Raw genomic sequence first — 26,191 nt, forward strand, 5'->3', positions numbered from 1 at the left:
TGTCAGAGCTCTGAGGTCAGAGCCAGTGGATTCTCTAATGCAGATTTTTCCACTCGGTGTATAATGAAATAATAAATCAAATTTGTGGTGTATGTGGAATTAAGTGTTTAGGGGTTTTGCTTTTTCTTTCTTAAAAAAAAAAATGCTGAAATCACCCTCCAGGGTCTGTTCTGGCCCAAAACTGAAAATGCTTCCTCCTCATCACATGTAATTGTTACCAGGCTCGCTTGTGGGTCGGCACCACAAAACCACTATTGTCAGTTCCCGGAGTCTTTATTTCTGGCTGCCTGGGCTGGGCTGGGAGACACCAAATAACATGAAGGATTTATGAGATGAAGACAGAAATGAGAGGTTTGAACGAGGAGAAGATGGACCAAGCAGGGGACACAAGAAAAGGCAGGGAGGCATGTGACGTTTATAGCTTTCTTGGGTTTTTTTGTTTTGTTTTGTTTTCATCTCAGGCCATGTAATTGGGAATATTTATGACTATTTTCTGGAGTATTTTCATTTGAGGAGTGTGTGTGTGTGTGTGTGTGTGTGTGTGTGTGTGTGTGTGTGTGTGTGGTGGGGGGGTGGGGGGTGAGTTGAAACAATCTCTTCCACTGAGTGAGTAAGTAGGTTAGTCTTCTGGACTGCCATAAAAGGCCTGTAAAACTGTTTTAATCAGCCACTGGTAGAGAAGAGAAACAAGGAGAGGAAAAAAAAAAAAAAAAACCAGGCTGTAACATATTTGAAGTTCTTTGCTTCCTTTACCTTCTCTTCCAGATCCACCCTGTGGAGGTCGATTGAATTCCAAAGATGCTGGCTACATCACGTCCCCAGGTTACCCCCAGGATTATCCATCCCATCAGAACTGCGAGTGGATTGTTTATGCCCCCGAACCCAACCAGAAGATCGTTCTCAACTTCAACCCTCACTTTGAAATTGAGAAGCACGACTGCAAGTAAGCGCCAACCTGGGCCCTGCGTCCATGAGACCCACCCGCCTCCCCAGGGGCTCCCAGAACGCCCACCACCTCATGGCAGCCCCCTGCCCCCAGGACCTGCTGAACAGTGGTGCATCTTGGCCCCAGAAGGAAACCTCAACAGGTTTATTTCTTTCAGGGGAAATAAAAGCCTAGTTGAGCCCTTAGTACAAAGGAAAGAGCCTTTCTGAGTGAAGAGTGTAAAGCAGGCCCCCTAAAATCAAAGGCTGGCAGCAGAGGAGAATTCCACATGGGGCAGGATGTGGGCAACACAACGTCAGCTCTTGACTCCGGGGTTTCTTTCCTCTGGGAGGTCTCCCCTTTTCCCCTGCTGCTCCCACATGTAGGAACCCCAGTAGCTTCCTTTCATAAAATAGTAGCCAGATCTGCAAGTGGAGACTTCCTCTGCATCCAGCCGTGGAGGATCAGGCTGTTATTTTATGAAGCAGCAGCTGGTTTCCTTTTAGCAAGAGAGGCAAAAATCTGTCTATACTGGTAGGTCTACGATTCACATTGATTCTTGGTCTCTGTGCTTGGTAGCCATCCAGGTTAGAGTCTCAAAGCTGGTGTTACCAGTTTATTTAACAAACGCTCTTCCAGTTGCTCTATGAATGTCCATCCACTCAGTTCTCACAATGGCCAAGCGAAGTTGATGCCGTTGGGACCCCCATTTTGCAGATGACTAAACCAAAGCCCAGAGAGACTGAGTACGTTATTCCAGGCGACTCAGCTGGGCTCACAGCATCAAGTCCTGCCACCTTAGAACAGCAGATATTTAGACATCTGTGAGTGCCTTAGAAGTGTCATGTAAACACCAAAGTCCCTATAAGTTAAGGTGGCGAGGAGGCGGCATTGTACTGTCAAGGCTGTGAACGCCTTGTACTGTCTAGTGGGCTCTTAAAGTCTTTCCTCATTGAAACAAAAGTGGCCGTTTTCTATGCAGGATAGAATGGACCAACGACCATGTCCTGCCCCAAATGAGTGCCTAGAACATGTCACTGCTCTGATGGGTATTCAGTGGCCCCTTGTGATGAACAAATAGTCTGAGCATTCCCTGTAACCAAGGCATCTCAAGGACTGAAAAATTAATAAAGGAGACGGCGGGCAGGAGAGGCACAAGGGGGCAGGCCTAGGTCCGAGCCAGCCCTTCCTCGTGGAGGGGACAAGGCTCCTCTTTAACCAGAGCTAGACTGTGGGGCACAGTGAATCAATGTCACTGTTATCCTCCTAGGGCTCCTTTGCACCTTCACAATGGTTTTTTTTCCCTAACAAGAGGTAGTCTTTGTTGAAAACCAAAGGGTTTCCCGGATGGACACTTCATGTGACAAAGAGTCATGAGATGGAGTTACTAATCCCAGATCCACTCTTGACTCAGTGAAGGGCAGAGGGTAACTCATCGGTTCCTCTTTGCCCAAGTGAAATGCACAGCCTGTGTACATTTGCACCGCATCTCAAGGCTGCCAGTTGCCTGCCAGTGAACTTTACCAAAAATGTCTGTTAGAAGAGCTTCTTTATAAGGTCTGCGGCTCCTAGTGCGTCTGGCGGGGCTACAGACAGTTGGCACAAACTGAAGCGAAATGTACTGAGAGCTTGGGTCTGAGCGCAGAGAAATTTGACTAAGCACCTCTCTCCACTGAGGGCCAAAATCTATTATGCTTATGCCAGCAAATCTCCCAGGGAAATTGCTAAGAGGTCATCTCATGTATATTCATAGTGGCAGAGAGAAGGCATGGCTTTTGGAAGGGAAAACTCAGGAGCTGGCGAGCATGGCTTAGACCATGTCAGGAAGCACGAGAGGCCAGGAAAACATGCTCCCTCCCTGTTTGGGGCCGAGGGGGAGGCGCGCCTTCCCCTTGGACTCAGCCCCAGGGATGGGGAGAGCACAAGGTCTCCCAAGCCTCTGGGGCAGAGGGACAAAGACGTTGTCTCTGGCTGGAGATGAGATGGGGAGGCAGGCAAGTTATAGGTTACTCTGATGCCTCTGGAGCTTACCATCCACCCGAAGGAGCTCCCGGTTTTTTCCCCACTCCTCCATTCCATGCTTCTAGTGCAAACCAAAATGTTCAGGAACATCAGAGAAAAAAACTTCCTGGGGTCTCTTTGCTCCTGTGCCAAGTGTCAGGAAGGCTCTACTGGGGACTCACCTCCTCCACTTAACCTCATCCTTACTTCTCTCTCCCTCACCCACTTCTCTTCCACTCCCCATTTCTCTCTCATTCTGATTCATTTTTGGACCTGGAAAGACACATCTGGTTCTGTCTCTCACCCTGTAAGGTGTCTTTGTTTTTTTTTTTGTTTGTTTGTTTGTTTTTTGGCTGCCCTGTGGCATATGGAGCTCTGGGGCCAGGGATCGGATCTGAGCCGCAGCCTCAAACTAAGGCACAGCTGCAACAACGCCAGATCCTTATCCTACTGTGCTGGGGCCGGGGATCGAACCCATGTCCCAGCGCTCCCAAGATGCTGTGCCTCCTGGATCCCGTCGCTCCGCAGCAGGAGCTCCCCTGTGCCGGGTATTTTTAATAGCCTTCCCTGTCATTTGCATTCAGAGAAAATGGGCTCCTCCTCCCCTGCTACCTTGTTTCACTTTCCTGTGAAGGGGAACAATTAATCTAATTGAAGTCCTGGAAGTTCTGTCCTGTCGCTCCTCTCTCCCGCTCTCATTTTCCTTCCAAGGAAGCTCCTGAGCTGGGAAAGCACTTACTAGTAAAGGAAATTAGCATCTTTTCTCCTTTCATTTCGGGTGCATGGTTCCAATTGGATTTGGCTCTCAAGGCCCACAAGGTGGATATTTACCAAGAGAAAACCACCCAAAGATGCTTCTGATGACAGTGCGGTGGCAACACCCCTGCAAAAAGGTAAATGAGTAAGAATGTCAGGGGAAAAAAAAAAATCAGCCCCAATTTTCTGTGGAGGAAGGGCCATGGTCAGCATGCCCACCCTCATCCTTTGTGCAGGATTAACTACACAGACGGCCCCATGACCTGAGAATTAGCCTGGCCAGTGGCCCCTATGCTTTTGGCTGTCTGTCCCTTGAAACCAACTGCCCACATGTGGAGGCCGTTGGTGAAAAAACCCCAGACAGACAGACCTTTTCCCCTTAACCGTTGCTTGTTAATTTTGTTCCGTTTAAGTTTGCCATCTGCTTGGAAACTTTCACTCACCAGCCCCAGTTTGCCTGAGTCAGTGCAAATCCAGGGCCGCCACCTGTGGTGAGCTCCCGGCCTCCTCCTTCCGGCCACCCGCAGGAACCCAAGCCCCAGCACCCACAGGCCGCTCTGAGGCCCATTCACCCCTCTGGGCAGAAACCAGAACCCCCAGTGGCCCTGCCAGGTGCCAAAGAAAGAGGATCCTGCTTCTGCCTTTCCCTTGAGTCATCAGCCAAGTGCCGCCACGTTAGGCTTGAGAAACATGCACACAAACGTGAATATTTTTTTCCACTTTTGAGCTCAAGAATATATGAATTCTTGAAAACACCCACCTGTGTATGATACACAGCTTATTGGGGAGCGCTTGCATAGGCCTGGCGTCGCACCCCATCCTGGAGGCTCAAATAAAACCAAGATCAAGAGTCTGAGTCCTTTTAAGAACTGGTTGTTTCTAGATGGGTATCTTGAAAAACATGCTTCAGAAAGTGCAAAACCACTAGGAAGGCTTGAAAGAACATTTCTTAGGCTAAAAAAACCCACACAGAATTCTGTGCTAATAATTATATGTGTGTGGTCAGCACAACAAGATCTCATATGCCATGCAGCCCTGAAATTCCCAGATGCCAGAGTTCTCATTGTGGCTCAGCGGTAATGAACAGGACTAGTATCTGTGAGGACGTAGGTTCGATCCCTGGCCCCGCTTAGCTTAGTGGGTTAAGGATCCGGCGTTGCTATGAGCCGTGGTGTAGGTCAAAGATGTAGCTCAGATCCCACATTGCTGTGGCTGTGGTGTAGGCCAGAAGCTATAGCTGTGATTCGACCCCTTGCCTGGGAACATCCATATGCCAGATGTATGGCTCTAAAAGACAAAGAAGAAAGAAAGAGAGAAAAAGAAAGAAAGAAGGAAGGAAAGAAAGGAAGAGAAAGAAAGAAAGAAAGAAAGAAAGAAAGAAAGAAAGAAAGAAAGAAAGAAAGAAAGAAAGAAAGAAAGAAAGGAGAAAGAAAAGAAAGAAATTCCCAGATACCAAAACCTACTGCTTTCAAGTTCCAGAATTTCCTCTTTAGAAAGATGTCTAAGAACTTTCTAAGTCATGTGCCACACTTCCTTGCCCTCTGAAAGGAAACCAGTACTAAGGAGAGTTATCTTTTGCTCCATGACTCAGGCTTTTAATTCTAAACTTGACCTTTTGTGACAGAGGCTGGGTAATGTCCTCTTTGGATCAGGTAGATTTAGCTTTGAGTTTTTGTTGACCTTTTAAACTTCCCAGGCCGCTGACAATTGTAACTCCTTGACAAGGTTTTGGTGTTTTGTTTATATAGATACCGGGTAAATTAGCAACTGCATTACCATCTTTGTACTTTGGGGACATTTGTGACTTTTTCCTCTCAATACTCTTGCTGTCACGTTCTGTTATGGGTATGCCTCTCTGACCTGTTCTTTATTCCTGAATTTTGAGTGCAGCTTTTGCTTCAGGAGGTTTTGGTGTCCCCCAGGAGGTGTTTAGTTCTAGAGTCTAAGCTTTAACTCCAGACAGTGCACTCTCAGGGCCAGCATGTCTGGTTTGCTGTAGTCAACGATGCTCACAACAGAGCAAGGACTGGGGTGCTCTCCCAAGGACCCCCGAGCCTGAGAGCTTCCGTGCCTGGAGCCCTCGGCCTTAGCTGCGCTACTCAGCATCTCTTCTTCTGAAACCATGCCCCCATCCCACCCCACCCCCTACATTCTGGATACTTGAGGTTTGGGGATGTGGCCTCTAGCTAAGTGTCCTGGATAAACAACGCGCTCCTGTGTTTAGTTACAGCCAGAGGCGCCCTCTAAATCTTAGAAGATGTGTCTGTTTCTCCCAGCACAGGGGATGATATCTTAGAAAAGGAACACTTTCCGGTTGATAAGTTGACTGCATGAAGTGGAGGGAACTTCCCAGACCTCAGTGATCTGGCCCCTCCCCACCCAGGCAACACAGCTTCCCTTCACTCAGTAAACTCACCCCACTGCAGTCAGACAGCCACTTAGCATCTTCCTGAGGACTGTGAGGGCCGGGGCTCAGGCTCTCCTCCCTCTCCCCTCCCGTACCCAGCTGTGTGCTCCCCTCCCCTTCCGCTCTCCCTCCACTTCTCTTTAGGGGCCCCTACTCAGAACTCCCCACACATTGCCTACTGCCTTGATGTGCTTGCCTTTTGTCCGTGCGTCGTCACCCTGTGTTCTGAGCATGTAAAGCTTCTAAGGGCACAGACCACACGTATCTTGTCTCTACCCCCTATGGCACCGAGTCCTGGAAGGGGCTGAGCAGGTGCATGCGGATGGTTGTTTCAGTGATATTTTTACATCTGAGTTGCCAGGACGTAGGTCAGCATGGCACGAACCCACGCTGGGAGGCCAGCAAAGCAATCTTTCCTAGTCGTCTATCCTGCGATGTGACATAATGACAGCAGGAAGATAAGACACGGGATCACGGAAGTTACCAAGCCCTCTGTGACTTGGTCTTTCCCCAGCAAAAAGGCAATAGACCTTCCGTTGGTCCCTAGTTATTAAACATCTACTATGTGCCAAGCATGAGGATAGCCTTGGGAATGCAGTGAGGAGTAAGTAAATCGTACTCTTCGCCCTTTATGGAATTTAGAGTTTGGGAGGAGGAAGCAAGTGAAAAAGATATGGTTCCTAATGATAAAGCTGCCACATCTGGGGCATCACCTGTGAACCCGGCGCTTTGCTAAGTGCCTTACCTACATCATCTCACTTGATCCTTACAACAAAACCCATGAAGTCGTTGCTCCTCTTCCCATTTTACAAATGTAGAAACTTGGGCTCAAAGAAGGTAAGCGAGTGGCCCAAGGTCCCACTCTTGAAAGTGGCAGAGAAGAGATTTGAAGCCAGAATACCTCACTTTGCAACTTGGGCTCTTTCCTCTCCTGTTCAATTGCCTCCGCCAACACCATGCGTATTGACTGGGGACATGATATGGCTTGTTATGTGAGCCCACAGTGAGCCCTGGCTGAGGAGATCAGGGAAGGCTCCCCGGAGGAGGCGATGCCTGCACTTAGCCAGGCAAAGGGGGAGTGGGTATGGCTGGTGGCCCAGACAGAGAGCATCATGCCAAAGACAAGAAGGGGTGAGAATTTGATGCCTTCAAGAGCCACAGTAATGAAGGGCCATCCTTGTGACTTGCTAAACGCTCTTCTTGGTGTAGAGATGCCTGAGCAATGCTATTTAATTTTATTTCCTGGCCAGACAACTTCCAGCATCTCGAAGAGGGGCTCTGGTTAGGCAGCAGAAAAGACTGAGATTCTGGGGACTCTGCAGTCACGCTCTCCGTGGTCAGAGTTTCTACAGTTTCATGCTCTATATCCAGGGACCTCCCCCCGCCCCAATTTAATGCCTGAACGTGGGGTTTGGCCTGGCCAAGTCCAGGTAACACTTTGGATTAAGCTCTGCTCATCAGTTTACATAAGACTCCCTCTGAATACGCATCTTTCCTATGAATGGCGGGCAGGAGGGCATTTTGCCCAGTTAAAGGTGTGGCTGCAGCTGGTGCCCACCCACATCTCTGGAAATCAAAGCAAAATGAGAGTTCTCTGTGGTTCAAAAGGGCGTCTTGCCCTCAGGAGGGACTCTCAGGTTGATTTCTCATGACATTGTTACAGATTTACTGCCTGCCCAACCACAGAAATATTCTGATTCCCCCAAGGAGCCAATGAGCAGCAATACTTTTCTGTATTGCAACAACCCTGCTAATGACAGAAACAGATCCAGCCCCTCCAGGTACGTGGTGCAATAAACGGGAACAGCCCTGCTGACTGACCCTCAGCTGGCAGCTGACCCCACACCCACCAACCTTGACCAAGGACTCCACCCAGCAACTTAGCTCACTGAAGAAGTGGGAAAAAAACACCCCACAGATTGTTCTCCTCCGCCTACCAAGGTTAAAGAGCAGTTGGGACAACGGTTATTTTTGGCAGTTTGTTTTTAAATATGCGATGTTGCAATCACAACTCTCCAAATGCAAGAAGCTTCACTGTGGATGTCCTTACTGACAATGCATTTTTATCTTCTGATTGAGAAAATCACTTGAGATTTTCTAGTACACAATCCCACTTGTTCTGCCTCTCTACCCTGGCACCTTCTCTGAACCCAGAATTCCCAGAAGGCCAGCATCTTACCCCATGTAACTCCATGTAATTCTCCCATCTAATTACACCGGGTAAGAGTCTGTCTTGAGAAATGCAGTGGGAGCTCCTGGTGTGGAGGGAGAAAGAGGAGAAGGAAATAGAACAAGTAAAGAAATTCGGTTTTTCTAAAAAGGGATTTGTGTGTTTTCCTGTAGTCATGAGTCCTTTAGAATAAAAAAATATATATTCTCTTCGTTTTGTCCTTTTTAGTGGCAGGGCGATTGCAACCTTTGGATAAAAGGAGAAACGCAACAGATAATTTAATTCCATTCTTCTACTTCTGCCTGGATAAATCATCCCAGAAAAAAAAAAAAAAATACATTAACTGCCCTTGTCTTTCCTTCTAGAAAAGAGCTTCCATAATCGTCCTTCATTATGAGACCCAGGGCCTCACAACTCATCTCAGTTGATTGCAGAGTAGATGGTTGTATTTAATTTACATAATCAAAAAGAATTTTTTTTCCTAGAAGGAAAAATCCCTGAAAAATATTAGCTGGTTCAAAATAAAATTTTAAAAAAGAAGAAAGAATAAGTGTGAATTGGGCTTTCGTTGAGGAGGGCAGCAGAAAAACTACACATGATAAAGGGAAATCCTTTATGATTTTTTATACTTGATTTTTTATACATTTTTCCCCCCTGGCTTTGTAGCCAAGCATCTTGGCAGTGCCTGTAAATTTTCCTGCTCTGCCCCATTAGGGCCTCAACTGTATGTTTGTAGGTAGTGTGGGGGCACTGTCCATTGGACAATGATAGCAAATATTTATTGAGCATTTGACAGGCGTAGATACTATTACACCAACAACTTGCCGTGTTTTACTGTGATAACAACGCTGTGGGGTGGGTACTACCGTTATTCCCATTTCACAGATGGGGATCCCGAGGCCCAGAGAGGGCGCCCACATATAGTAATGGTGGGCTGGGATGTGAAACCCACTGCCCCAAACTCCCTGTGTCTACCTGTGTTCAGGTGCCCAAAGCTGTCCCAAGGCTTAGGTATTTGGGGCCTTAGATATCCTTGACAAGTCTTTTTGCTTCCTTTCCTCTTTTTTTTTTTCCCTTTCTTTGCCTCTTCCTGCCACGTGGTCACCTCCGGATGCCGACAGGGCAGTCAAGGAGAGAGAGATTGGCCTTTGTGTGTCTTTAAATACTCGTTGGAGGCCTGATGCTTGTCACTTGTCTCCTTCTGCCACCCTGCCATCCACCTCCTCCTTCCCTGGTCCCCTCCACCCCACCCACCCCCACCATCCTCTTCAAATTCCCTGCCACCCCCCCACCTCACTCTTCATCTGGAATCCGAAGATGTGAGGGCTAGTAATAGAGTGTCAGCGGAAGTAATTGATTCCTCACACAGAGAGAATTCTCCTGCCTTTAGTGTCAATGGAGCTGAACCAGAGTCTTGGAGGGGTGAGCGAGACGTGTAAACAGTCCACGGCTGAGCTGTCAGGGCGAAGCCAGACACACCAAAGAGGGAGCGAGCGGGAAAACGGTGGAACAAATAATTGTTTTATTGGAAAGGAAAGGAGTAAATAATATTTCAGCCCAGGAACTGGCAGCTGGAAAGAGACGGTTGAGAGCCCGGGCGCGGAAGGAATCCGTGATGCAGGTTGTAACGGGAGAGTTTTTCTTTGTCTCAAGGTAGGAGGTTTCAGCCCCACCTCACCCCCCTCCACCCATTATCATCATTATTATCATTAAAATAATTACTGTAACAATTACAGTTGATGAGACCTCAGGTTTATGGAGCACCTTTCATCTGAAAGTTCAAAGTGATTTATCTACGTGTCATCCCTTTAAGAGCCGTAGGAGGGGAAGAAAGTATTCTTTTTTTTTTTTTTTTTTGGTCTTATCTGCTGGGAAACTGAGGTCCAAGCAGATACAGGATTTAGTCCAGGCCTCCAGGCAGGCTGCTGGTGCTGGGCTAAATGTTGGGGTACTGACGCCTCTGTTGGGGCGGCTCTACTGCCCCACTGCCCATGAGGGTCCTTATCCTGGTGGGGCCGAGACTCACCCCTGGCACACGCTGAGGGCCCTGCCGGCCACGGCAGTGCACTGGCCATCCCACCAGCCGGCCAGCAGCTCTGCACACAAAGCAAAGAGCCTGCTCTGGCTGTGGGATAAATAAAAATCCTTCCAGGTCTGACTCACACTCTGCTCCCATCCTGCGGGGAGACTTCCTGCAATCTGGTTCCCTTTCTCGTGGACACTAGTGTCCTTCCTAGACGTATTGCTTCCTGGTCTTATGGAGCCTTCAGCCAAGAGCCCATCGTTCTGAGTCTTCATTGACTGCCTCCCCCTCCTACCAATAAATTGCAGGCAGTTCTAGAACAGAGGGCCCCGTCTGTGATGGGCAGAGGCGGGTGTGTTAACGTGCGTGCCCTGCGTGGACAGGCCTGCTTTTGCTCCGACAGCCACGGAGCCTTCAGAACACAGCCATCCATCGAAGACAGCCGGTTACCAGGGGGCGGTGTGAGAGGCGGAAGCAGTTCCAGCTGACTGACCACCAAGTGCTATATTCAGAATCTCCACCCTGGCGTGGCAGCAGCCCCTTCCTGCTTGGACATTAGCGCAGGCCCATCATTTCCACGCCACGGTGCTTTTTGCACAGTAGTGACACGTTTGCCCCTGGAGCCAGGGAGAAGCGCTGAGCTCTGTAACCTGAAGCTCTGGGTGAATGAAATGCAAGGACAGGGCCCGTCACACCTGCCACCTATTTCCTTTTCTGTCCCCAGCTTGGATTTCCACATGGCACATATTTCAGACAAATTTTGTGTTTTCTGGCTTTTGTTGTGGAAGCTGGCTGCCAGCAAAGGGGGATAGGAATACAATGGGGAGCCTGAAGCCTTGGGGGATAAATGACTGTTTTGATGCAATGATTCATTTCCTGGTGCCCAGCACACCTCGTTCCCAGCAGGATCCCACTTTGGGGACAGATGGAAAGGTTATGATTCCCTCTCACAATTAGACCCTCTGGGAACTAGGGTTAGTGAGCACCCACCCCAGAGGGAACTGTTCATCCGGCCAAGTTCAACGACACTGCCAGTCCACCAGGTGCAGAAATGGTGTACTCTTTCTCCTCATGTGTTTCAGTCACCTTCTGCCCCCTGCCATCAGCCCTGAGAGGCACAGAGGCATGGTTCTTGCACCCATTTATGAGTTGAGGCAAACTGAGGCATGCTTGCTTGACCCAGGCCAGCTTAGGACAAGGCAGCAAGTCTCTGGCCCTCCTGGGGTTCACCTTCCCATCCAAACACCAGCCTACTGGTGAGTGGATATAAACTGTGGGCTCCTCTTCCCTACTTTCAATTCTGATATTATTACAAAATGCCAGCAAGGGGTCCTTGGAGCTGACTGTGGAGGGTGACGATTTTATAGATGCATAGAGCAGGCAGAAAGAAAACACACAACAGTCAGGCTGAAAACAGCCTGCCCCAAAGCCTTAAACTTCACCTTGGCACCGGTTGCCTCGAAAATCCTTCCTTCCATAAGCAAACACACGCTCCATCAGAGCCAGCCTCCAGGGTGCCTGCTGGTCCAGGAGCTGAGCAGATAGGTGGCCACACGGCCTGAGGAATGTGCTTGCTGGGCAGCAGGTCACCGGAGGGAGTGGTGTTTAGCCCAAGGGTCAGGGAAGAAGTGGCCGGGCTTTGTTGTGCGCCCTTGAATTGCTGAAAGTTCATCTAGAGTGAGACTTATCAGCCAGCCTGTCTGGAGCAGCCTTCTTCCTCACGTCGCGAGGCCTTCTTGGCAGCCTGCACCACCAGGAACAATGAGACCGCTGGGGCGCTCTTCATCATCCCAGGGCTTCTGCGGAAAAACAACCAGCAATTATAAATAGATGTTATTTGCCGTTTCCATTTTCTTGCCTTCAAGGTTTTTTGGAATAAGTCCTTTGGTTTGTTTTGGGCTGTCCTCTTTGCATACTTCCTCTGCCGGGTGGTCAGATTTCCTCCCTTCTAAAGAGCGAGGGTGACCCTGGCTGTGAGGGGATTGTGAAGAAACTCAAAATATCAGAGATTTGGGGGTGGGAAGAAATCAAGGAAGAAAATGAAAGTGCCCAACAGCCGCTATTAAAAAGGCACCAGCACCAATGCAGATACGCAAACGAATGAGTCTTGGCACTGTGTGAGTCCTTAGAGTTAGATAAATAATATTAGATAAGACGGAATCATGATAGGAAGTTAGACCACAGCAACAAAAAATAATAGCAGCAGCAGCAGCAATAACAACTAACATTTACGTATTGAGCATTTACCTATGTGCCAGGCCCTGTGCAGAGCTGTTGACATGCATTACCTCACCAAATCCAGGCAGGTTGAGTGTCTAGCTGTGCAAGACCAAGCAAATGGGAGTGGGAGTGGGGGTGGTTTTGAACCAGCCTGGCCAGCTGGTTTTAGAGCCTGGGCTAAGAAATGTGGGATTGAAAGGAATTCTCAAAAACTTAAGTGATAGAGTTCCCACTATGGAGCAGTCGGTTAAGAATCTGACTACAGCAGCTTGGGTCACTGCAGAGGCACCAGTTTGATCCCTGGCCTGGGGCAGTGGGTTAAAGTGTCTGGCATTGGTGTAGCCTTGGCATATGTTGCAGCTGTGGCTTGGACTCAACCCCTGACCTGGGAACTTCCGTATGCTGCGTATGCAGCCATAAAATCAAGAAAGAAAGAGAAAGAAAGAAAGAAAGGAAGGAAGGAAGGAAGGAAGGAAGGAAGAACCTCAAGTGATGAAGCGCTATTGATGGATTTGTGCAGGAGGATTTTTAGAACCCACCCTCCATAGCACCAAGGTTTGGGGGCATTGAGACTCTCTCTAACTTGATGACTTGTCATCTTCACCTGTTCAGTTTCCAAAGCATCATGTGTAGGTAACTCTTCTCTCCCCCAAGCCTGCTGACCTGTTTTGTAGAACCCAGGTAATAATAAAAATAGCCAGTGCCTCCCAGGTACTTTCTCAGGCATCCAGTGCTGTGCTGGCCCTGTATGTACCTTCATCATCCTTTCGGCAGTCCCACAAGACAGGGCATGTTATTATTTCCATTTTATAGATGAAGAAACTGAGACCCAGAGAAGCTAATTGCCTCGTGAAATCATACCAGTAGCAAGTGCCAGGAACCAGCTGGGACTGTCCACAAAACCCATGCCCTGCATTTCCCAGAGTACACACACCGATACAGATAGATTTGTTTCTTTGTAATTTAATTTATTTTTTTGGTGGTGGTCGTAGATGCCTTCCCTAGGAAAATGTACATACACCCAAAATCTCTGCCTAGGATTATAGGGGTTCTCCAGCTACTTAAACTCGTCTGTGGACCCTACTGGAAATCCATGGGCTTAAAAATATGTCATCTAGATGATACTTTAAGAGCATAGAAATACACAGGATACTGTTTTCTCACTCGATGGACCATATGTTCACATATGGGAATATATGTGCTTATAAAAATACTTCACTTGCAAAAATTAATATGCTATCCCATCTGAACACGTAGAAGCTAGATTTCTACTGAATGAGTCTTGAAACCATGAATTCTAAACCTACTTACTGCTTGTATGGGTGGTTTGTCTATTAAATTTGGCATGTCCTAAAGGCTTTGTTTAAACAAAACAGCTAAATAAAAGGAGCAAGATTTTGTTAAGTCTCTAACTGAGACAGAACTGTCTCTTTGGACCTGGCACCTTCTAATGTTAAAATGTTCAGGCAACCTGGCATCCTTATGGCTCTCCTGTCTTCATTCAACCATGAGGCCAAGAGATGGAGGTGAGGTCAGTGTGCCCTGCCTGGGCAAGGCCTGCCTCTGACCTTTCCTTGTTGTGTGACTTGGAGCAGGTCACTTAACCTCTCTGAGCCTCAGCCTCTGCACCTGCAAATGGATGGTCCTCTCACCAGGCCCTGGCGTGTGCTCAGTGAGGGTTAAATGAAATAGCATCTAAACGGAGCAAGGGCCTAGCCCACTGCGAATGCTCAGTAAATGGCAGCTCTTCCCATTGATACACCACCTTCTTATTAAACGCATGGTACCCATGAAAGGGAGAAAGTCAAGGGAATGAAATTGGTGTCTTAAAAAAGGCTGACCTGACAGCGAGCTGATTTCTCCATAAAAGCTGGATGTCCCCTCTGAGCCACAGACCAGGTGACCTGGCTTTGGGCCTGAATTGACCAGAGACTTTAGCATCATGCAGACCTACCCCCCAGCTTCCTGGGGTCTCAGGCAGCTTCTTTGTTGGGAAAGTTGTACATGGCAGTGTTGGTTTTTCCTCCTATTTTCCCTGCAGGTTTTTTATGTAAGGATTAATAAGACAGTGTTTGTGGATGTCTTTGAGCTTCCTGGAAGAAAGGCACTCCAGGAGGCGATAAATTCTCTGGCCTGGATAATCTACTCATGAAATATGGAACTTTGAAAGTGTGAGAAAAATCTCAAATCACTTTGACAGCATTTTAATTATAGTTGATTTGTTTGCCGCTAATAGTGAAAATGCTGTCAGCATGATTTGAGATGTTTCCTCCACTCAAAATGTTATATTTCGTGTTTTTGAGTCATGAGGCAACATTGTGGTTTCCAGATACAACCAGAATAGCTCAGGGAGAGTGTTGGGAGCACAAAGGCAGAGTATAAAACTCACCAAACACATCAAACCCTTTGGAAAACAGAGTGTATTCTTCATAACACTGTAACATCGACCTCAAGCCCCTGATTCACTTTTTCACTCAACCAAGAGGTAGTGAGCCCTCCTATGGGCTGTGTACCACTCAGATATTAAATTTCCCACTTTGAAAAGGTGAGGTTCTTGCCCTCTTGGTGCTTACTATCTAGAGCAGGACAGAGATTCTAAAAAAAATAAACAAGTATATTGACAAGACCTATACAGATGACCGTAACAGCCAGAAAGACGAGACAGTGGGAAAGGAGAGAATAATGGCAGGTCAACTGAAATAGGGAAGTCAGGGCAGGCTTCTCCGAGGAGGTGACATTTGCACTCAGAAGAATAAGAAAGTCCCAGCCATAGCAAAAAGCTAATGAAGAGGATTGCAGGCAGAGGAACGAGCAGGTGCAAAGGCCCAGTGGCTGGAAAAAACTTGCCATGAACAAAATGTGATGGCTTAAACATTTCATGATGCAGGTGGCATGAAAAGAGGCACTGCTTGGTTGGTAAAAGTCATGGCTTCACGGCTTGGGCACAGAGGTGCTCGGATGTGTAGAAAAATCCCATGGACTGGGCCCAGCGTTCTTCCTTAGAACAGCTAAGGACTCTGCCTACCATATAGAAGTCCCCTCACAAGCAGTTCTATGTGGCATCCATGAAGGTAGAGTCTAGAAGGTACTGGACATCATCTAGCCCTAAGAGAAGAGCCTCCACATGCTGCATCTTCCAGCACCGGCTCAGTTGGCCAACCCAGCCTTCGGTGGCCTGCTGGGCAGCGTGAAGTGTAGACAGAGTAATGGAAAGTAGAAGGCTTCTTTTCACATCTGCCTGGTGATGAGAAGAGGAGATTGAGACTGTTGCTTTTTCATTCCTCTCTTGCAGACTCTTAAAATTAATTCCACCGTAAAGATTCCCACACCCCAAGTGTGAGTTTGGGGAGAAAAAAAAATTAAGACTTTGAAGTCAAGACAGAAAGCACGGAAAGCATTCTGAAGACAAATGCTCAACAGGCAGATGTCGGAATCTGTGAGGAGAAAAGCAAAAAGGCATTTGGGGAACCATTTCAGAGAGAAAAGCCAAAAAAAAAAAAAAAAAAAAAAACTGGAGTAGAGATGGCTCTACCAGCTTAGGAAAGTCAATAAATAAATAAAATAAGAAATGGTAGTGTTAAGGCTTTGAAAGGAATTTTTTTCATTTGAGGGAGATTAGGAATAATGAAATGCAAACACAATAGTTAATATGTTTGTGAGCTGGTTTCTGTTTCTTTCCAGAAAATGAATAAGAGGAATGGCTTTTCAGGTTAGCCTGCTTGACCGTCGCGGGGGTGAACTCTTTGTTTGTAGCCCAGTCCTTTACCAAATGCATGGTATTAGAGTTTAGATGCAAAGTCGTATTTATTCCACAGTCAAAAACTTCTTAAACCTCTGTTAGTTCTTCACAAATGAACCTGACAATGCTGAAATTTCTGAGGAGATTTACTCCAGCTGTAGCAAATCCTTAATAATAAAAAAATGTCCCCAAATGAGCGAGTCACACAGGACGTAAATGAGACATTATGTGCGGAGGCAGCATGTCATTTGGGCTGTGCCCTTTATATGGAAACCCCAGCCGGAAGACCTGATGGTTAACTGGGTCTTGTCTGCAGGGAACAACCTGGACCCTGAAGGGAAGGGGGCTTTTCGCCCCCGAATGGTAACTCTGAGTTGATTTCCCCTCAAAGCAAACCTGTTAGGAAAATCCGGGTTTTCTAAACAAGGTCAAGTAAGGGCTGATTATTTGCTTCGCAAAAGGATTCACCAGAGGGGTCCTTTCCATCATAAGCTCAGAGAGAAAATGTGTGATATGATTGGTTTCTATGACCATTTGCAAAACTGCCTCCCTTTGATCCATGTGTGTGTTGCTATGTAAGGATGTATTTGCAGCTACTGCATTCCCCAGTAGGATTTGGTTGGCATATCCGTTGAGGAAATGGAGGCAGGTTTATAGCCATGACATATGTGGGGTAGCCTTGCTTCACCACTGATTCTGTTAATCCCGTAAATTACTCCATGGGTGATTAGGCAACCAGATAAAGCCTCCCACTTCTGACAAACCAGCCAGTGGGACGTCAGGGCCTCTTTTTGCCCTTCATCTAGAAACTGGCAACACAAAGACCGGAGTGCCCTGGTGGTCTTTAGGAAAAAAACTTTTTAAGGGTTTATTGCATGCGAGCCATGCCTCTGGCACTAGGCTAGGTGCCTCAACACCCTCTGTCTTATGTCATCTTTGCTGTGGTTCCATGAGAGAGATGACGATTATGATGATGGTGATGGGGTTTTTTAATCTTCGGGATTGTAAGAGCTGGATTGTTTTCCTCAGCTCTTCTCCTGTTAAAAAAAAATCTTAATGGGAGCATCTTTTATTTATTTCAAAGAAATGCTGACTCATTGTAAACAAATCAGGTAATAGAAGAGACAAGAAAGTAAAAGGTACCAATTATCCTCATATATCTCACTACTGTTAATATTTTGGTATATAGTCTTTCAGACGTTTCCTGTACATATATACAAGGATATATATGTATGTATGTATGTGTGTGTGTATATATATATATATATATGTATGTGTATATATATATCTCCATATATATTTTAAAGCATGCTTTTAAAAATATGAATACATTTTTGGAGTTCCCATTGTGCTCAGAGGGTTCAGAACCTGACACAGTGTCCATGAGGCTACGGATTCAATCCCTGGCCTCACTCAATGGGTTAAGGATCTGGTGTTGCCACACGTTGTCGCAAACTGTGTCACAGGTCACAGATGTAGCTCAGATCCAGCATTGCTATGGTGTAGGCCTGCAGATACAGCTCCGATTCAACCCCTAGTCTGGGAACTTCTGTATGCCACAGGTGCAGCTCTATATATAAGCAAAAGCTTTAAAACCTAACAGTAGATCATGGACATTTTTCCTTAAAAGCAAAAAGCTAGACCTACAGTACTATTTACAATAGCAACAGAGTCTTCCATTATATCAATATCCCAAACTGATTTACCTGCCACTGTTGTTGGACTTTTAGACAGAATGTTGTTTATAAACAAAGCAGCTTTTCACTTGTCATACACATTTTCACACACACACACACACACACACACGCAAAGATGCATATACATCTTTGCACAATCGTCTGATTATTTTCCTCGGGAAAATTCCTAGCAGTGGGATTGCTGGATTAAAGGGTATGTCCATATCAACTTTTGTCCCATTTTTGCCCAAATGCCCTCTAAAATGTTTGAGCAGTTGTCCGCTCCTTCTTCTGCTGCACCTCTACTCATTTCATCTCTTAGGGAAAAGTCTCTCCTCCTCTGTGGCTCAGCCTCTTCACCTCTGAAGTGGGAGTGAGAATACAGCAAACCCCAGGGAACATGTATGAAGCACACACTTCTTGCCAGGCTGTGTGCTAGGACACACTATATAGATAATGTGGGTCATTTAAATGTCACAAAAGCCCTAAGAGAAAGGTTCTAGCATCCCTATTTTGCTGTTGGTTTTCCCATTTCTGAGGCTCAGAAAGGTTGAGTAACTGCCTGAGGTCACCCAGCTAATAAGTCTGAGCTGGGATCCGACCCCTGTTCTGTCACCTTCCGGAGTGGGCATGGCCCAAGGGGACACCCCGGGCCAGCTGGGTATGTCTGCTCGATGGATAGAGGTGCTTCTCAACCGCTATGCACCCCATCCCCGTTACTCAGCTGAGAGTGACTGTCCAGCCGTGCTTACCTCAGTGTGGAAATGACAAGGAGGGGTTTTCCAGAAGTTCAGGGGGAATTTCCTCTGAGAACAAACTGTCCTTACACTTTTGTTTTGGGCGTGAGGAAGCACATTTTTAAAGTCAGCACCATCTCCCACACTGAAATCACAGACCTAAACAGATTCCCCCCAACCCCCACGGCCTTTCTCAATCTCTCTGGCCATCTCTCCAGAGCTCCTGGGGGAAAACCCTGCCATCTCGTCTTCTCCAGACCTAACCAGCTTCTGTGATTCTGCAGAATTCTGGCACCCTGGGATCTAAGAACAAACTCATCCTGGTCCACTCCTTCTGCTCCCTTCGCAGCCCTGTCTATCTGCAAGTGGCTGAGCCATCTGAAATTCGGCTCCTGGGAGCTGCCATGAGGCCTCAGCCCACTCCGGTTCCAACCAGCCACTTCTGCTGGCCCCCAGCTCCCACGGACCCTGTGTGTGTGTGGCCAGAGCCGGCAGGCACTTCCCAGGCAGGGTAGCCTTTCCAGTCCCTCTCTTTACCCAAAAGAAGAGATTTCATGCATGTTTGGTTTAACAGGTTGATGCAAAATAAATAAACAGGGAGGGACAGGGAGATGGATGGGGTTTTAGTAATGAATGGTGCAGTGGCCAGCAATTGGAGGGGGCTGGTGGGGAAGATGTTTCCCACCTCCACAGCTGTGATGGGGTGTCCCCTGGGAGCCCAGACCGGGAGCACAATCTCAGCCCGTGAGGACGGCCGGAGCAGGCTCCCCAACTGAGAGCGTGCGACTGTACAGATAAAAGGGCACAGGATGGGTGCTGTCCCGTGAAAATAGCCAAGGACGCCTTTGTCGTGTCTTCCCTCACTCGGACCAGTTTGAGTCTGTTTGAAATGAGCTCAGGCCTCTGCCTCAGGGAGGCCAGCCCGCTCTGCCTCTTGCTCAGCCTGATGGTTCTGGGCTCAGAGATTCTGGGGTCCCAGGGATTCCCCTCCCCCTCCTGCTTTTGGAGAAAGGCTTCAATTGCCTTAGCTGAGATGGTCTGATCCCTTTTTAAAACGTGTTGTTGACTAGACACTGTGGGTGGGAACTTTGCAAAGTCACCTCAGGGAAGGAGGTGGCCCACAGTTGGGAAGTCTTTGTCACTAACAGTTGAAGAGAGGAGAACCCAGGTGAAAACTGAAACATGGGAGAGAAAGGAGAATAAACCCGTCTCTCTGAAACATCCCCCTCGGGGCTCAGCACCTTCCGTATATGTTTTCATTCCATCTCCATCCCAACCCTCTGAAGTGGATATTTTTATCCTCATCTCAACAGATGAAGAAATTGACACTCGCAGGGGTTAAGTAACTTGCAGAGATACAGAATTAAGAAGAAAAGACTAAGACTCAGAGACATCATCATGGAAATAAAAATGGTGCCACCGAACGCAGACAACAAATGTTTGAGACATTTGCTAGAATGATGCTACTACTCTTATGTGGGCAAGAGATAAGGCCTTAAAATCCAGCCATCCTCTGAGGTGCTCATTCTCTGTGGCTTTAATTCAACTTCCTATATCTGTGTTTGCCAGTTGCTACCAGCAAACAGAAGTGCCCTTTGTTTATCAATACGAAACACCTGAATGTCTAGAAATGAATGGAGAGCACCTGAGCTGGAGGGAGACAATAGTCCTTTTCATCTCTTAAGAGTGATCTTTTCTCCCGTGCCATCCTCGCCCAGGTATGACTTCATCGAGATTCGGGATGGGGACAGCGAGTCCGCAGACCTCCTGGGAAAGCACTGTGGGAACATCGCCCCACCCACCATTATCTCCTCGGGCTCCGTCCTCTACATCAAGTTCACCTCCGACTACGCCCGGCAGGGGGCAGGCTTCTCCCTGCGCTACGAGATCTTCAAGACAGGTTAGTGTGGTCCTGGGTGGAGGGAAGATGGTACTCTGCCGTCTAGACCTGGCCATGGGGCCCTGAGTAAGGGGGCTACATCTTAGTTATGTGCTCATAGATGGAGCCTGGTGCATTGACACAGCTGGTAAGGGTTCTAGTTTTTTCCAGCCTGAGCAAGTGGCTGGAGGCAAGAGGGGTTCATGGCGAACCTGGAGACAGCCTGTGATGAAAGCCGGTTTAGGTTACCATCCAACTTAAGAGGGCGAGTTGCTGGGTTAGTTCTTGCGTGTTTGTGGCAATGAAAGAGTGGGTACATCTAGTAGATGGAAAAACACTTTTGGAAGGAATTAGACTTGTATGTGTGTTTAAAAAAATCACAAGCAACTTCACAGTCACAACAAAACTTGGCTGAGCTTCCTCCTAAGGACTTCATGATCTAACACAGCCTTTCTTTGGAATTACATGGGGCAGAAGGACGTACTCTTTTCGGTGTTTGGAGTCTCGAAAAATCCGACTGTGACCCCCACTACCACTGATGGAGTCATGCAGTAGCTTTTAAGTTCAAATACGACTCCTAGACGTGCCCCTTGCTGGTCCACTGTTTCACACCTACCCATTGAACCCCCACTTCCTAAATGCTGATGAAGAAAGATGACACCCTGAAAAAGACGGTGACGGTGGAAATGCCGCACCTCTTTTCAGTTGACTGTTTGCTTTCCATCAGGTCCGCCTAAGATTACCTTAGACCCTAGGCATGTGGGCCAATGCTTGACATCCATAACTGAGTAGAGACAACTTTGATTCACAAGACGCTGGTTCAGCATCTCCACTAAAGCACTCAGAGCAGCGTGCCTGGCCTCTGATGTGTGAGCTCATTGTGCTGAGGCTCAGTGAGGCTAATCCTCCAGATCGCCCCTCACCCCCGCTCATGCCCCCACCTCGGGACCTGCCGCCCCATCTAGGAGTGTGTTTCCCTCTCTGGCAGCCTAAGTTTTACTCCTTGCGTTCAGAGTCTGCTGAAAGGGGAGGCTGTCAACCTTGTCATCGAGGGGCCCGAGTCCGGCGCCTGTCGAGTTCAGTGTGAGGGGAACTATTCATATATATTTTCTTTTCCGCCAAACAATTCTTGAAAGGAAGTGGTAGCTGCTGAAAGCACTTTTTATATCCACGCTGTCTAAATATTTGCCGGATTTGTCTGCCTGAGAACACGGTCGTCGAATCCAGGGAAGGGGTGGGTTCCAGGGCACTACATGGAGCCAGAGTGGGAGCCGAGACTCACAGGGCACGAGTCCCAAGGAAGCCCATCTGCCACGGGTCATCCAGCTCCTGACCACCTGAGGTCACGGGGACTGAGGTTCTGTGTGTCCAGTGGCTCGGGGCTGGTGTGAGGCTACCGAATCACCCCACCTACATTCTCACAAGTGCTTTGCAAGATTCAGATGCGTCAGTGCCACCCACTGGGAGCTGTGGGGAGACAGAAGAGAAAAAAGAATAACCTGGGGCATTGACCTTCTTCTGGTGGGGAAGACAGGTGTATAAACCCTCAGTACATAACAGATGCACAGCAGATGGTATTGGATGAGTATGTGTAAATAGTTATGTAAATTGAAAGGTACGCTATAACATGAAGCAGAATGACTAAGCATTAGGGTACGATTAACATGCTATGGTTATGAAAATGAGGAAGTAGTTTGGTGCCTTGACCTGTCAGGAGGGCAGCGGGGGGGCGGGGGGGATCTGGGAAGTCCATCAGGTAGCAAGGTCCCCTGTGCTAAAGCTGCCACTCAGCTCCCCTGTGCTGACCATGAAAGGAAAACAGCCCCAAGCCAGGTCTTCCAGGGAGCTAGTCACGGGAAGTCACAGCAAGAGCGGGGAGGACCATTCAAGCGCATCTCTGTTTCATGCTCCCCAACTTAGTATTTCACAAAGGATGGTGCCACACCCTCCAGAAATCGACACACAAAAAGTGAATGTTAACTCTGTCCATCACGCAGATTTGAAGGGTCAATATTAAAAGACGAAACACACAAGAGGGGATCACGACTCAGCATTGCTATTTTGAAGACAGGCTGATGGAGGATTTTGAAGGAGGCAGCAAATGTGTGGGCTGCCTAGAAACTATGGAGCCAGCCAAGGAAGGGGGCTTGGGCATGGCGCAGTGGGGCCATCTACGTTAGAGACCGGGATTGCCTACAGAAGGAAGAAAGAGGTGACTGCAGTGGGAAGTAGAGAAGAGCAGTCCCGTCAACAACAGCCATCCTTTGGGGGATGTAAGAAAGAAGATTGGAGCCCTGTGGCCTTGGAGCTGTTCACCCCTGCCATCATGCCCATTGGAAAGAGCTCTTCTCAGCCTGGAAGTCAACCCTCCCTAAACCATATACACGTACAAGGTGGAGAGGGTGCAAAATTCAAAATCGAGACGTTTAGGAGGATGTGCCTTGTTTGGAACCCCCATCTCCACTGGTGGTGTCCCGAGAGAAACTGCACAAAGTTACGTCATCCGCAGAACTTGAATGAAACGCATGAACATGCTGAAGAAATCCAAACAAACACAGCTATGTTTGCTAATCAGATTCATAAAGAGAAAGCAAGGGGGGGAACTGTAAACACAGATACACAACTGTACAGACGACTCTGGAAGCCTTTGACAGCACACCGCCCAGGCAGGGCTCTGCTGCAGAGTTCTATTGACAAAAATAAACCCACAATTCAGTACAGATGGGGACAAGTGGCTGGAGAGGGAGGTGCATGTCTTCCCTGCATGAAGTGGTTTATAAAAGAGTCTCTGCATGAGCAGACAGTCTGCATATAAAAGGGTAAAGCAAACAACTCGCTGACTTAAGTGATCCCAAATCACCAAATCATGAGTAGAACAGAGGATGGAATTTAAAAATAACTTTAAAAGTAGCATTGGAAACTGGATCACTGGAAAATGTGGTTTTTTGGTATGTCTGTTTGTTTTCGGATTGTCCTTTGACCAGAGTTCAAGATTGAGTTTTCTTTCCTGGTGCCCCGTGACATTTTGGAAACTGAAATCTCTGGGGTCATCCGTAGACAGAAAAAAAACCTGGAATGCCCCCTACTCCCACTTCCTAAATCGAAGAACTGGATTCACCTTTTGTGGTCAGACCGAGCTTCACTGTGATTGAATCCGCCATGTTTTCAGTAGCCTTATCTGTACAGATTCTACTTTTGCTCGCAGAGTTATTGTAAAATTTACAGTGGAAAACCACCAAATGGGCATTTTTTATACCAGAATCCTTTGGTATGAAATCATTCACTGCAGCCGAAATCCCCCAGCCTCTGCAGACAATCTTAGCGTTGCATGAACTTGAGTATTTGTTGACTGAGCTGTTTTTTTAACCTTTAATTCTTTTAACACATTGCAGAAAAACATCTTGGATTAGGTAATATCTACAAGACTCAACTCTTGACCCAAAGATGGTCACAGTTTTCTCTTCCACCTTTAATATTCAGCCACATGCTTTCCAATACTGATCACCGTCCAAAGAGTGAGATGGTACAATTTTAGATGGATGCGCAATGGTAAGGGCCAGCCTTGATTATTCTGCATCAAAAGGATAAAACTGTTTTTCTCCCTTCAACATAAGCCACAGGATACACCCGTATATAGTCATATGTCAGAGATAGGTACACACTTTTTTTTTTCCTTTTGCCTTAAGGACATCAGACTGAAAAGTTCTAATCAGTTATAAGAACGCAGAACCTTGGAAGCTGTGGGGACTTTAGAATCTTGCATTCTGCAGGCCTCTCTCAGGCTTTCTAAGTGTTCTTTGTGGAAGCACCTGTCCCCCATAGTTGAAAGGGACCAAAGAAAAGATTCCAGGATAAATTCCCCAGTCCCTGTAGGCGGGGATTCCCCTGGCCTTGGAAAGGAATGACAATGGAGCAAACTCTAGGAGGGAATTTCAGGATGCTTTTTCTAGCTCTGGAAGCAACTTGCGAATAGAGTTTAATTTCCTCTGGCTAAATAGTCCAGCAGCCATAAATGCTAACCTTTTTCAAATTCCTCTAGGCCCCCTGAAGACCTGCCAGCTGGCTTGGCTTTGCTAAACTGCCTCATCCTGCACCTTGAGCAGGCCCTCACAGCTGGGGTCCTGATGGAAAACAAAGCTGGGGGCTCCATGATAAACAAACCGGGGGAGGGGTCCTCTCAGCTCCTCCCTCTGGGCCTGGCTGTCCACTGGGCCACCCTGCCTCTGAAGGATGCAGCATTAGAGCGCCTCTGAAGAATCCTGAAAAGATTAGCTCTCAACCCAGCTGCCCCGGCCTCCCACCCTGCCAAGGCGCGGTGCTGGGTAGAAGGGCAGAGGTGATGGACAGGTGGGCAGGATATCAGAACTTCCTGTCTGACGCTAAAGTCCCCCTCCCCCTCCCCCGCTTATTTGCATGGCACCTTTTCCAAGTCAGACGTCGACCGCCTTCCAGAAACCCATCATCGATAAAGAGACTCGCAGAGGGGCTGCTGCAGGAACCACGGATAAAGACATCGCTGCGGGCTAAGATCAGCGTATTGACATCACACAGTTATATTTCAGTGGGATCCCCAGAGGACGCTTCCTGCCAGTAAACACCTGGTTTATCTAGTATTTCTGTGTTTTTTTATTTCATGCTTAGAGTGCCTATTATTCTTCTCATAAATCCTGCTCCTGTTTTAAATTTTAAAATCAGGACGTGGTAAAATCAATTCTAATTGTGCAGCATTTACATTCATTGCATTAACTTGAGAAACTTCTGGCTCAGTGCAGCTCCCTGGGCCCGTGGTCTGGGCTACAGTGTCCTGGGACGCCCCAGGGCCTGCCCTGGCAAAGGTGGCTGGGTCACAGCACAGGAAGACCCTTTTAATGTGACTCCACCTAGAGACATTAGGCGGTAACAGTGGCTGTGATCCTTTGACGCGTTCCGGCTGGGGTCCAAGCCTGCACCAGGATGGGAATGTGTGCAGCATTTAATAAGATGCCTCCGTGAATCCCAAGAAAGCAGACACAAGAGCTTAGGAGAGAAACAAGGCCATCCCCACCACAAAGGAACCAGAAGCCTTCCAAATGTCAATGCGCTGCCACATTTTTTTCCAAACTTGCTGCCGGAGCGGCCTTTAACGTTCCCAAACCCTGCTGCGATCCACCAGCTACAAACCTCAATTGTTAATTGTCTGGCCACTACAGAGCCGCTCGTTTTAATATAGTCATGACATGAATGAGACCCGAGCTCCCCTTTGCCCCTCCCCTGAGGCACCTTGGATCTTGGAGGGAGACGGGGGCACAGAGTTGGCTCTGGTACAATAGGGGCTAGTGTTGAGGTCGGCAATAAATAAGGGGTAACATTGTTTTCCCTGCTGGCAATCCGCAAGCCTTCCTTAAGGATTGAAATAACTTACATTTCTGGAGCAAGCAGCTGAGTAATTGAGAAAGAAGACTCTGTTCCTCTTTTTAAGAGATTCCATCCCTCTCTCACTCTCTCTCTCTGTATCACACACACACTTCTTTCTCCACCGCCCCCCTCCCAAATCCTCAATTGCTGCTCTTACCCTAATTTGTACCGCTGGCCTCCCTAATTTCTGTCGTAAAGATGGACTTGCTTAAGGGCTTGAAATGTGGATGGGAAAAGTATGTCGCTTCAAGGGCCACTCCAATG

The 26,191-nt window shown here is 47.6% G+C and overlaps 1 protein-coding gene across 4 annotated transcripts in view; it reads left to right on the forward strand.

Moving 5' to 3' along the window:
• NRP2 (neuropilin 2) overlaps nt 1–26,191 on the forward strand; it is a 118,071-nt gene that overhangs the window by 14,979 nt on the left and 76,901 nt on the right. For all 4 annotated transcript variants that reach the window (XM_021076242.1, XM_021076241.1, XM_021076239.1 and 1 more), the window contains exons 2-3: nt 766–943; nt 20,373–20,554. In XM_021076242.1, the coding sequence (XP_020931901.1) occupies nt 766–943; nt 20,373–20,554 (360 nt within the window). The remainder of the gene's footprint in view (nt 1–765; nt 944–20,372; nt 20,555–26,191) is intronic.

Source organism: Sus scrofa, chromosome 15 (genome assembly GCF_000003025.6).
Source record: "Sus scrofa isolate TJ Tabasco breed Duroc chromosome 15, Sscrofa11.1, whole genome shotgun sequence".
NCBI lineage: Eukaryota > Metazoa > Chordata > Mammalia > Artiodactyla > Suidae > Sus > Sus scrofa.